The sequence below is a fragment of the Indicator indicator genome, chromosome 35 (genome assembly GCF_027791375.1).
Source record: "Indicator indicator isolate 239-I01 chromosome 35, UM_Iind_1.1, whole genome shotgun sequence".
NCBI classification, from domain to species: Eukaryota; Metazoa; Chordata; class Aves; order Piciformes; family Indicatoridae; genus Indicator; species Indicator indicator.
Window position 1 is genome coordinate 4,391,810 of NC_072044.1, and position 11,708 is coordinate 4,403,517.

Here is an 11,708-nt window from a genome sequence, read left to right on the forward strand (position 1 = left end):
GGGGAGCCACAGAAACTCATCACTGAGACAGGCACTGCCCTCTCACACCCTGGGGTCTTGGTGCTGGTACCCCTCCAGCCAGGGAGAGACAGTCCAGCAGTGCCACCTGACAGGGCATGCTCCTGTGTCCCTGCTGAGCACCTGGAGAGCCCTGGTGGGTGGGAGGTGAGACAGTTGCTGGGTGGCTCCGTAACCACCCCTGGCTGCAACAAAGCTCTCCTGCTCCAAAGGGACAGCTCAGAAAGGTCCCCAGATGGGGCAGATGTTTGGTGTGGTGCAAGGCAGGCTCAGAGACACTTCTGGCTGCTGCTGCTTTCCGTCAGATTGGTTTGAATGTGGTGCTGAGGGCTTCCCCTGAGGCTCCAGGGGGTCTCAGGGTGGGATGTGGTTTTTATTCAGACTTGTCCAAAACTTGGAGGGTTGAATGAAATCTCTGGAATAGAGAATGTAGGGAGAAGCCTCCCCTGGGCCCCAGGGGAAAGCCTGGGGTCTGCTGAAGCACTTCCAGGGAGATGTCTGCAGCCCCCAGGCAGAGGCTCATCTCCTGAGAAACAGCCTCAGGCGTCTGTGAATCTGGGCTGGGCAAGGGAAAAGTTTGCTGAGCAGAGAGCCTCTGGGCTGGTGTCTGGCCCCCAGCCTGGGGATGCTGGCTGGGAGTTCCTGGACAGAGGGGAGCAGGAGAAGCATCTCAGAGGCTGCTTGGGCAGTGATTCCCTGTGTGACAGAGCCTGTCTGAGGTCACTCCCACACCACTGAGGTGTCACCTTGCCCCAGTGAACTCTGCTGTTGTCTTCAGGTAGCTCCATGACACACTCCACCGTTGTGCAACGCCCATGAAATGAAACTAAAAATAGCTGCTTGCGGGAAAACACCTCCCAGCCTCTCTGCTGGGAGCTGCTGGCACCCAGCACCCTGCCATGCCTCCTGGCAGGCCAGCAGTGCACCAAGGGCTCCCTCCTCTGAGCTAATGTGGGCAATGAGCAAAGACCTCAGCCTCCTCTGAGCTCCTGCACCAAGCCCTGCCTTGCCCCTGCTCCTCCTTGTCCAGATGGTCACCAGGCAGCACAACTGAAATGCTGTCAATGCTTGGCTGGCCAAGTTGCCCATGCCCTGGGTCTGCTGGCATCTCCACACCTGGGCACAGCATTGTGCCCCATGCTGACTGGACACAGTTCATCTCATCTGGGGATTGTTCTCAATTTGGATCATTTTAGGCAGAGAACAGTGGGGCAAGACCAGAGTAGTGATGAATGCTGGAGTTGGTCTCCTGGCTCTGGTGCCCCCAGCACAAGAAGGACCTGGAGCTGCTGGAGAGGGGCCAGAGGAGGCCACAAAGATGATCAGAGACTGGAGAACCTCCCCTGTGGGGACAGGCTGGGAGAGTTGGGGCTGTTCAGGCTGGAGAAGAGAAGGCTCCAGGGAGACCTCAGAGCAGCCTTGCAGCACCTGAAGGGCTCCAGGAGAGCTGGGGAGGGACTTTGGACAAGGGCTGGGAGTGCCAGGATGAGGGACAATGGCTTTGAGCTGGGAGAGGGGAGATTGAGAGTGGAGAGGAGGAAGAAATTGTTGAGAGTGAGGGTGGGGAGAGACTGGCACAGGTTGCCCAGGGAGGCTGTGGATGTCCCCTCCCTGGAGGTGCTCAAGGCCAGGCTGGATGAGGCCTTGGGCAAGCTGTGCTGGTGGGAGGTGTCCCTGCCCATGACAGGGGGTTGGAGCTGGAGGAGCTTTGAGGTCCCTTCCAACCCAAACCATTCTGTGACTCTATGAACGTTTCACAGATTTTCTTTGGGTCCCTTGCAGAGCAGCTGAAGCAATTTTTAGCCCAGCCCAGGTCTTCAGGCTGTCACTGAGCTCAGCCTCAGACATTCTCCCTGTGTGCCAGGTGGCCTTCACTGGCAGTGGGCCAGTGGTCAGCCAGAGGTGCTGGTGTCACTGTCTGCTCCTGCAACCCTCAGCCTCTCCTCCTTGGAAATAGCCAAATGATGCTCAAAGCTCACAAACAGCAGCCCCCAGCTGCAGGGGAAGCATTGTGAGAAAGGGCTGCACCAGGCACAGCTGCCAGCTCCTCCCTGGGCAGGAAGCACCTCAAGCAAAAGCTGCTAGGCTGCAGGTGTGCCTCTGATTTCTGTGGCCTTTGCTGATCAGCTGCCATGCACAAGGCAGGAACTGGCTCCAGCGCAGGAGGGGTCAAGGACTTGCCCTTGGCTAAGCCAAAGGATTTGAGAACCCCATCTGGGTAGCAGTACAGCTTGGGGGCTGATTTGTTAGAGAGCAGCTCTGGGGAAAAGGGCCTGGCAGCAGGGTGACAGGGGACAGCAGGGTGACCATGAGCCAGCAATATGCCCTCCTGGATAGGGGACCAGTGGCATCCTGGGGTGCATCAAGAGTGTGGCCAGCAGGTCAAGGGAGGTTCTCCTGTGCCTCTGCTCTGGCCTCCTGAGGCCACATCTGCAGGACTGTGTCCAGGTCTGAGCTCCCCAGTTCAAGAAGGACCTCAGGGAACTGCTGGAGAGGGGAGAGCAAAGGGCTACAAAGCTGCTGAAGGGACTGGAACAGCTCTGTGGTGGGAAAGGCTGAGAGAGTTGGGGCTGTTTAGTCTGGAGGAGAGCAGCCTGAGGGGCATCTGATCAATGCTGATCAATACTTCTAGGGTGGGTGTCAGGAAGTTAGGGCCAGGCTTGGTTCAGTGGTGCCCAGGGACAGGACAAGGGGCAATGGACACAGACTGGAACATCAGAAGTTCATCTGAACATGAGGAGGAACTTCTGTAATTTAAGGGTGAGGGAGCCCTGGAGCAGGCTGCCCAGAGAGGTGGTGGAGTCTCCTCTGGAGACATTGAAAACCCATCTGGATGTGTTCCTGTGTGACCTCTCTAGGTGACCCTGGTCTGGTAGGGGGGGGTTGGACTGGATGATCTCCAGAGGTCATTTCCAGCCCCCACCACTGTGATTCTGTGAGAGCAAAGATTCCTCCTGCCCCTCTCTGCAGTAGGAGTCTCTGCCAGCCCAGCTGCACCAAGGCCCATCAGTACCAAGGGCCACCTGAATGCCCTGTAATTTGGAGCAGAGCAGGAGCATTTCCCTGCTGAGACTCCTGTCAGCCAATGTCCTGCTAGCTGTGGTCATGCTCACCTGGAACGGGCAGCCTCTGGGTTCTGGGACTCAGTTTCCCTGTAGTGACTCCAGTGGCAGCAGCTCTCTCAGCTCCCAGGGATGCAGCAGGAGTCCCATGCCCCCCTCAGAGCTCCATGGTGTCAGCCCAGAGCTGCTTCTGGCTCTGGGGGGAGCAGGCACAGTGCAAGACAGAGACTGCAGTGGGGTCCCAGCTAGGGCAGAGCTGCTGTTGGGTGGCTGACATGGGCTGAGGCATCCCAGCCCTTGCCACTGCCTGTGCAAGAGAGGGACAGACTCCTTGAACTGCCAGGGTCTGGGGTAGCCTCGCTGCTTCCAGCCTGATGTTTATCTCCATGGGCTGCCTGTGTGCCACAGGGCATGTCCCCAGAGGGCAGCCACAGTCACGGGAGAGGTGACAGCACAGGGAGAGCTCACAGGGTGGGGAACAGGAGCCTAGGGCAGAGCAGTGGTGATGGGCATGGGGAGGAGATGCAAGTGGGGAACGCTGATGTTAGTAGGGAGATGATGGGTACGGGGAGGAGTCTTAGGCATCAGGAACCTGAGTGCTCTCTAAAGCCCTGACCCAGGGTGGGAGTCAATTGCAAAAGCAACAACAAACCTTGGAAGTGCTGGGCCAGCAGATCTGACACCCCAGGGTGGCAGGAGCACCACACGAGGCCAGCCAGTCCTTCCTCTTGCCCTCCCACGGAGGGAAGCCCGAGGGAGGTGCTGTGGCCATTCGAAGGGGTCCTGAGTCCAGGCTGAGTGTGCAGGGGCTGTGCCACACGTGCCCAGTGCCAGACCTCAGGCATCCTTCGTGCCTGAGAGACCTTGGGTGGGAAGAGCTGAGCTCAGTCCATCTCAGTGGAAGCGGTGCGCATCTTTGGTCCGGTTTGTCCTGGGGGGCTGTCCCCACGCCGCTGGCAGCGTGCCCGGAGCGGGTGGTGACCAGCAGAGGGCTCGGCGCCGCTTTTATTCCGCCCGCAGCGCCCCGGAGCGCAGAGCAGCCCCGGAGCCGGGCACCGCCGTTGCTGCTCCCCTGTGCCTGAAGCCCCGGGGCTCCCTGCTTGGGGCTCTGCCCCCCGCCACACGCTGTCTCCGGAGGGCACAGAGGGCACCATGGCTTCGCCCCCACTTGTCCTGCTGCTGCTGCTGCTGGCACCAGGGGCTGCGGCCACGCAAGGGAGGGATGGGCATCCTGGCGAAGGCAGAGCCCAGCATGGGCAGGGTGCAGACTGGGGCAAGGCTCTGCCGGCTTCCCAGGCCAGCCCGGGGCTGACGAAGGAGAGGCTGCGCCGGGGCACGGAGGAGGACTCGAAGTCGGTGCAGCAGTACGTGCCAGGGGTGCGGGTCGAGTTCCCACGGCCCCTCAATTCTGCCAGCCTGCATCCCACCAGGGCCCTGCTGCCATCCAGCACAGATCCTTCTGAGCAGCAGCAGGGGGTGCCCACGGATGGGGAGGGGGCAAAGCTGCAGCCCAACCTGACGACAGTGCCTGGCAGGCGGCTGCAGATCCAGAATCCTCTGTACCCGGTGACAGAGAGCTCCTACAGCGCCTACGCCGTCATGGGCCTGTCCCTCATCGTCTTTGCTGTGGGCATCATCGCCAACCTCTCTGTCATGTGCATCGTGTGGCACAACTACTACTTGAAGAGTGCCTGGAACTCCATCCTGGCCAGCCTGGCTTTCTGGGACTTCCTCATCCTCTTCTTCTGCCTGCCTGTGGTCATCTTCAACGAGATCACCAAGAAGAGGCTGCTGGGGGACATGTCCTGCCGCATCGTGCCCTTCGTGGAGGTAAGGGGGCACAGGGCCCTGGGTGGGCACAAGGACTTGGCTCCTCTCTGCTTTCTTGCTTGGAGGGCAGTCTGTGCTGCTTGTGGCCTGGCACAAGGGCTGTGTGCCCCAGAGACCCCAAGTGTGGGGCACAGCAAGGAGCTGAGGGATGCTGCCGATACTGACCTTCCCTTTGCCTCTGCCCTGGGCGGTTCCTGAGGCTCTGCAGACAGTAACGACACTGCCAAGGCTGGGGAGAGCTGATGAAACCCTCCTTTGTCTAGCCAGCCAGGCACTTCGTCCATGGCCCTGGGGGGATGCTGAGGACGACCCAAAGGCAAGGGGCTGCAGATCGGGCAGTGCCGAGCAGCACTGGGATGGGAGAGCCCAGGAATTAGGTTTGGGAAGCTGAGATCTTTGCTGTTCCTCAAGCCTCATGTGTGATGGGTTGGCCATATCTGGCATGAGCTGGGTACCCACGGAGAAGGCTACAGGGACTGGCAGGGGAAGGCAGGGAGGGCAAGAACACCCCAGATGGCATCACTCTGCATGGTCCTGCTCTTGGGCTGGGAACAAACCCTTCCTGTGGGCATTGCAGTGGGTTCTGGGGTCAGGCTGCTCCCTTCTGTGCCCCTGTGCTTGCCTATGTGTGTTGTCTGGGGCTCCAGACCCCAGTTTGTCAGAGTGTAAACACCAGGCTGGAACTGATCAGAGGCAGTGCCAGGTCCCTGGAGACCCTCAGGCTGGGTCAGGTCAGACAGGATCCCAAACCTGCTTCTCCCATGGTGACAACACACAGGGAGCAGCTGCAGGCTTGTGCTGGAGGCCCTGCCTGGGGGCTGCTGCCCTTGCTCTCCCCAGACCTGAGGCTGTGTGGGAGCACTGCACCCTGTGATACCCATGCCCAGGCCAGTCCTGGCCTCCCAGGGTGGTCACCACTGTGAGCTGAGAGCTGTTTCCATTATCACCAAGGTGGTCAGTGCCTATCAGCAGGAGCCAAGCCTGCTCAGACAGCTAATGGCTGGAAGGGCAGAGAGCAGCCCCTAAGGCACTGACACCAGCCCCTCCCCAGCATCCCTCACCCCGGGCCAGCTTCTGCTGGAGGGTGGCACACACAGGCTGCTTTGCAGGACCTGGGTACATACTGCTCCCTAGCTGGCTCCTGCAGGCTGGGGATGGACATGAGCCTGGATGGGCTGCACAGCCCCCACTGCCAGGGCTGAGGCCACTGCCCTACCCTGCTGCTGTATGCCCCTGGCACGGAGACAGCTCCCCAGTGCCGCTGCCCACACTCCGGAGTCCGTGGATGGTCATGGGCAGCTCTTGCTATGCACATCCCTTACAGGGCACCCTGGCAATGCCACTGGGTCCTTTGGGAGCAGGGCTGGGGTGCTGGACATGCACTGTGGGTATCCTGCCAGTCCCAGCCCAGTGGGCAGTGTGGGGTTTGCTGGAGATGTGCAGCTCCTGTGCCCTGCTCAGGGGGCAGGAGCTGCCCCTTTCTGAAGGTCTCTGCTCTGTCCCTATCCTCCACCTCAAGCTGCTTATGTCACAGCCACTTGGAAGGGCTCATAGAGGGGCAGGAACACAGAGCCACATTTGCCAGGACAGGCTCAGTGCCCAGGTAAGGATGGGAAGGGGATGTGCCCAGACCAGGCCTCTCCCTGAGGATGATCTCCCATGACCAATCTCTGGGTTGCTCATGGCATCCCTGGCCATGTCCCAGGGGGAGATCCCTGAGGGTGGCATCTTCAGGTACAGGGTGCCCTTGGGAGGGATGAGGGATGTTGGAGCTGCTGCAGGATGGGCAGGGAGCCACGGCTCAGCCAGGCTCAGCCTGAGAAGGCCATGCTCCTGCTCTGGCCCCTCAGCTGCCAATCCTGCCCTGCCCTCCCTGCTTCTGGGAGGGCAGAAAGTGTCTTCAAGGCTTCTCTGTTCACCTGAGGACCCTTCATCCTGGGTGGGTGGGCATGGTCAGGCCAGAGCTAAATCCTCAGCAAAGAGTCAGCCACACAAGGGGACATCAGCCTGCAGTCCAGGAGCTGGTGCTCAGCCTTCCTACATAGTGCTGTGCTGGCACTGCAGGCTGCTGGGTGAACTCTGCAAGGAGCAAACCTTCTGCCCTCTGCTTTGTAGCTACTCAAATGCTCTGTGAGGGGGCACCAAGGCAGGGTTTGGAGCAGAGCTGGCCACACAGGCTCGTGGTGACACGGATGTGCAAGGATGTGCCTGGGGTGACCACTGGCACCAGCCACATCCCTGCCAGGGCACTGGGGAAGGATGCTCTGCCACATCTCAATTATGTGCCAGGACCAAGGGGACCAGAAGAGACACAAAAATCTGCAGGGTGTAGGTCAACAGCATAGCAGTGCTGGGAAGGCTGCAGTTGCCAACCAGGGAGCTGAGCAAGTGCACTGGGTGCTGGTCGTGGGGTACAGCAAGGGTGCTGAGTGCTCTTGGCAGTGGGCAGAGAAGCTGGGCCATGGGCAGCACTGCTGGGTGCTGGGGCTGGGTGCAGGATGGGGATGCTGGGCTGGTGCCCTTAGGCTGTGACTGGGCAGATGGTGCTCTGCAGAACACAGAGGTGGTGCTGGCTGCTGGCAAAGTGCTGGGCATGAGCTGCTGAAGAGGCCAACACAGCAGCACTGGAAGAGACTGGGGCAGGTTGGGGCAGGCAGTGCCAGGCCTGTTGGGGGCTGCTGCCTGGGCATCACACAGAACCCTGGGAGATTTCTAGAGAGCTGGGAAGGTCCTCGTGTACAGGGTGATGTCTGACCACTTGTGGCCAGAGTGGCCACAGGACTTGGGAGCACCAGCATGTGACTGCCCTTTTCCTGGCCAAGGACTGTGGGACTTGGCTCAGGGCAAAGCTGAAGCTCTGGGGCTGGGGCTGTGAACGTCAATCATGACCCTCAGTGCCTTGCCAGCCCTTCCAGAGCCACCATGGTTCCTCTGCCTGCTTTGGCCTCTTCCCTTTGGCACATGAGATGTTTTTTCCTGCCACTCTCAATGCAGCGGAAATTGCCCCAAGCTGATCTGTGACAAGGATGCCTTCAGCTTGCTTGGCCTGGCCAGGATCAGGCAGCAGCTCTGCAGAGCAGGGCAGGGCCATGCCAGCCTGGGGCAGCTGGGTGGCCTTGGGGACCCTAGGAAGCTGCTGGAGGGTGTGATGGTCTCTGCTTTTTCTCTCCAATAGCCATGCAGGACAGAGGAAAAGCCTGAGGGACAATCCTGCTGTTCCCACCTTGCCTGGGTGGACAGACAGCATCCAGCAAAGCCTTCCCCTCTGCAGGCAAGAGCTAGTCAGGGACAAAGGGGTCAAAGGACATTTTTATCCACTGCCCTGTCAGGAGCCACAGGGTGGCTCAGATCCTGGGCTGTGACCTCTCTATAGCTTTGGGTCTCAGGCCGTGGTCTTGGGTCACCAAGGATTTGCCACCAGCCTCCCGAGCCCAAGCCCCCTGCAGGCCCTGCAGCCAGGCCCACCTGTTGTGCCTCCCTGCCAGGTGTCATCGCTGGGAGTCACCACCTTCAGCCTCTGTGCCCTGGGCATCGACAGGTTCCACGCAGCCACCAGCCCCGCGGCCAGCGCCCGGCCCATCGAGCGGTGCCAGTCCATCATTGCCAAGCTGGCTGTCATCTGGGTGGGCTCCATGACGCTGTCGGTGCCTGAGATCCTGCTCTGGCAGCTGGCACAGGACCCGATGCCCGTGTCCGGCATGGTGGCAGAGTACTGCACCATGAAGCCTTGGGCCGAGCTGCCCGAGTCCATCTACTCGCTGGTGCTGACCTACCAGAACGCTCGCATGTGGTGGTACTTCGGCTGCTACTTCTGCCTGCCCATCCTCTTCACCCTCAGCTGCCAGCTGGTGACCAGGCGGATCCGCAGCTCCGAGAAGACCGAACGCCGAGGCACCAAGCAGGGCCCGAGTGAAAGCCACCTGAACTGCACCATCATTGGCCTGGCCACCATCTACGGGCTCTGCACCACCCCCGAGAACGTCTGCAACATCGTGGTGGCCTACATGTCCCCCGACATGTCCAAGCAGACCTTGGACCTGCTCAGCCTCATCAACCAATTCTTCCTCTTCTTCAAGTGCTCGGTGACGCCTGTCCTGCTCCTGTGCCTCTGCAGACCCCTGGGCCAGGCCTTCATGGACTGCTGCTGCTGCTGCTGCGAGGGCTGCGGCCCCGACACGGCCTCCAGCGAGGGCAGCGCTGACAGCAAGCTCAAAACTGAGATGTCCTCCTCCATCTTCTTTGACAAGCCCCGGGAGTCCCCTCCCCCGCTCCTGGCCCTCGGCACACCCTGCTAAGTGCCACCGGGGAGCTGTAGAGATCATTCCACCACCTCCTCCCAAGACCAAACACTGTTCTGCGTTAGAGCCTGTGTCTGGACGTGGAGCCAGCAGAAGAGACAGCTCAGGGGCTGCACCACGGGTTTCAAACCCCACGTTGGGCAAGTAGGGCTTGAAACCCCAATCCCCGCAGCTCCATTGGCAGCCTTGCCTCTGCCCAAAGGCCAGCGAGGACATCAGCACCACCCTGCTGCTGGCTGCCTAGCCTGGCTCGCAGCGGGTGCTGTTCTGGAGATGGAGTTGTGCCAGAAAGGTCCCATCTGAAACTGCAGAGAGTTTCCATGGTGGCATGCAGAGGACACAGCAAACACAAACTGCCCTCGTCCTGTCCCGTCCCCTCCTGCCAGCCCCCTCCACAGTAGGAGCAGGTCCCAGTGACCCTTTGTGTCCCAGTGGCTCCAAGCAGTGCCCTGTAAGAGCTCAATAAAGCAGTACCCTCGAGCAGGTCACAGTGCCGCCATCCAGCACAGCCCTGCGCAGCCAGAGCCTGGGTGGCTCCTCTCCAAAGCGTGGGGGCTCTGGCCGCGGGTGGTGGCAAGAAAAGTGCTGTGCCATGCCACAGCGGGCAGCACTTGAGCCCCTCTGCCTCCCTCCCTCTGGGGTGGTGCGGAGGAGCCAGTGCCAAGCCAGCTTCTGGGATGGTTCCTTCCAAAACCCTGGGCTTGGGGGTTTATCGGACTCAAACTGGTCCCAGCAAAGCCTGGCCATCCCGGCGCTGGGCTGAGGTGCTTGCCGCACAGCCTGTGAGGCAGCCCCCGCAGCCGCTTCCTCGCCGCCGCTCCCTCAGCCGCGCTGTGCAGCACCAAGGCTGCCGCCGCGCAGCGCCGGGACCACCGCCCCCAGCAGTCCCTGGGCAGCCGATGAGGTGAGCACCTCTCACCCGAACGGCCCCACACAGCGCTCCCGCCTTCACCCCCTGCCTGCTGTGGGCACAGCACTCTGCCAGAGTGACGGTTTCGGGGCATCAGGATTGCCGAGCCCCACACGGACCCCCCCCGGCCGAGGCTCCTGCGCCCCGGGGGTGTCGGGGAGCAGCAGGAGCGGCAGGCCCGGGCTGAGGGCAGGCAGGACGTGCCCGGCCCCGCAGCTCTTAGAGCTCCTTGTCTGGCCGCTGGCACCAGCCCCAGGCCGCGAATGCCGGGGCGAGGGCGCCGGTTGCCATGGCCGGGGGAATGCCAGGGGCTCACTGCGGCCTTTGTGCGGCGGCGGCGCTCGCCGGGCTCCGCTCTCGCAGCTCCGTTCCCAGGGCAACCACAGCTCCGCTTCTCGCAGAGAGCACAAACAGCCTCTTTGCCGTCCCTCCCCCCGGCCGGGGCTGGGCCCCGTGGCTCGGCGGCAGCCAGGAAGCAGAGAGGTCTCCTTCTGGAGTGGGGCTGGCAGGTGGGGAGCAGAGCCTGGGCTGCCCTCCCTACCCTCACCCCTTTGGTCCCCACGGGGTGTGCGGGGTCCCTGCGGGGGCTCGGGAGGAAGAGAGCGGGGACGGCTCTCATGTGCTTGGTCCACACTGCTCTGTCCTGAGCCCGGGCCAAGGGTGAACAAAGCCCAGCTTGTGCTGAGGTCCCACGGGGCTGAGGAGCCTGTGGAGGAGAGCAGGGGGCAGGGAGGGCACAGCAGTGCCGTGAGCACCATGGGCTGCAGAGCACCTGCAGAGCCAGGCTAAGCCCCAGCCCCCAGGTACCCAGGCACGGTACACACATGGAACGTGGGGCAGAGGTAGTCCCACCAGTAGTGGCCACAGCCCCAGAAGTGTCGTGTGGGCAAGCAAGCAAGGAGAAGAGAACCACACAGCAAGCCTGCTGCAAACCCAGCACCAAAGTGGGGCCCTGGGGCACGATGTGGGCACAGAGGCAGCAGCAGTGATGGCCACAGCCAGAGGTCTCCAAGCTCCTCTCTACATGCAGGCCAAGAAAATGAAGCATCTACAGCTACCAGCATTGGCTCCAGCACCTTCTGGGTGAGAAGGACCAGCTGGGTTTGCAGTGCTGCCTTGATCTGTGTTCTGAGGCCTGGGAACAGCCCCCGGGGTGGGTGGCAGTGAGGGGGAGGAAGTGATGTGCCTGCAACCACACCCCCAACGCAAAATTGTTAATTTATTAGGAGGCAAAAAAATTGTACAGTTACAAGAATCATTTCCCAACAGAGGTCAAATCTGAGCCAAAATATCTCTTAAAAAAAATAGAAATAAAAGGAGGAGTAGAGGCTGACAACACTTTACAAGTCATTAAATTAAAAAAAAACCACAACAGAAAAACCAAACCCAAACCCTCTCTTTGTGCAACTCTGCAAAAACAAGAACAGAAGAGAACCTCCCCCCCAGCCTCACCACCCTGGGGCTGAGCAGAGGAAGGGGCTGGGAGAGGGCCCTGCAGCCCCCTGCTCCTGGGCCACTGCCACCTTCTCCCCCAGGCAGCAGCTGGGGTCAGGCAGCTGCCTCTGACTTGCCCACCCTCTCCCCACCCCT

The 11,708-nt window shown here is 61.0% G+C and overlaps 1 protein-coding gene across 1 annotated transcript; it reads left to right on the top strand.

Moving 5' to 3' along the window:
* The first annotated feature begins 4,232 nt into the window (after positions 1–4,232).
* Positions 4,233–9,205, top strand: GPR37L1 (G protein-coupled receptor 37 like 1). Its single transcript, XM_054395927.1, has 2 exons — positions 4,233–4,910; positions 8,396–9,205. The coding sequence occupies exons 1-2, from the start codon at positions 4,233–4,235 to the stop codon at positions 9,203–9,205; spliced, it is 1,488 nt and encodes a 495-aa protein (XP_054251902.1).
* Positions 9,206–11,708: the final 2,503 nt, after the last annotated feature.

Excerpts from the sequence above, each read along its gene's own strand:
- GPR37L1 (XM_054395927.1), top strand. The coding sequence starts at position 4,233 with ATGGCTTCGCCCCCACTTGTCCTGCTGCTGCTGCTGCTGGCACCAGGG. Across the intron at positions 4,911-8,395 it reads GCATCGTGCCCTTCGTGGAG|GTGTCATCGCTGGGAGTCAC; the intron begins GTAAGGGGGCAC and ends CCTCCCTGCCAG.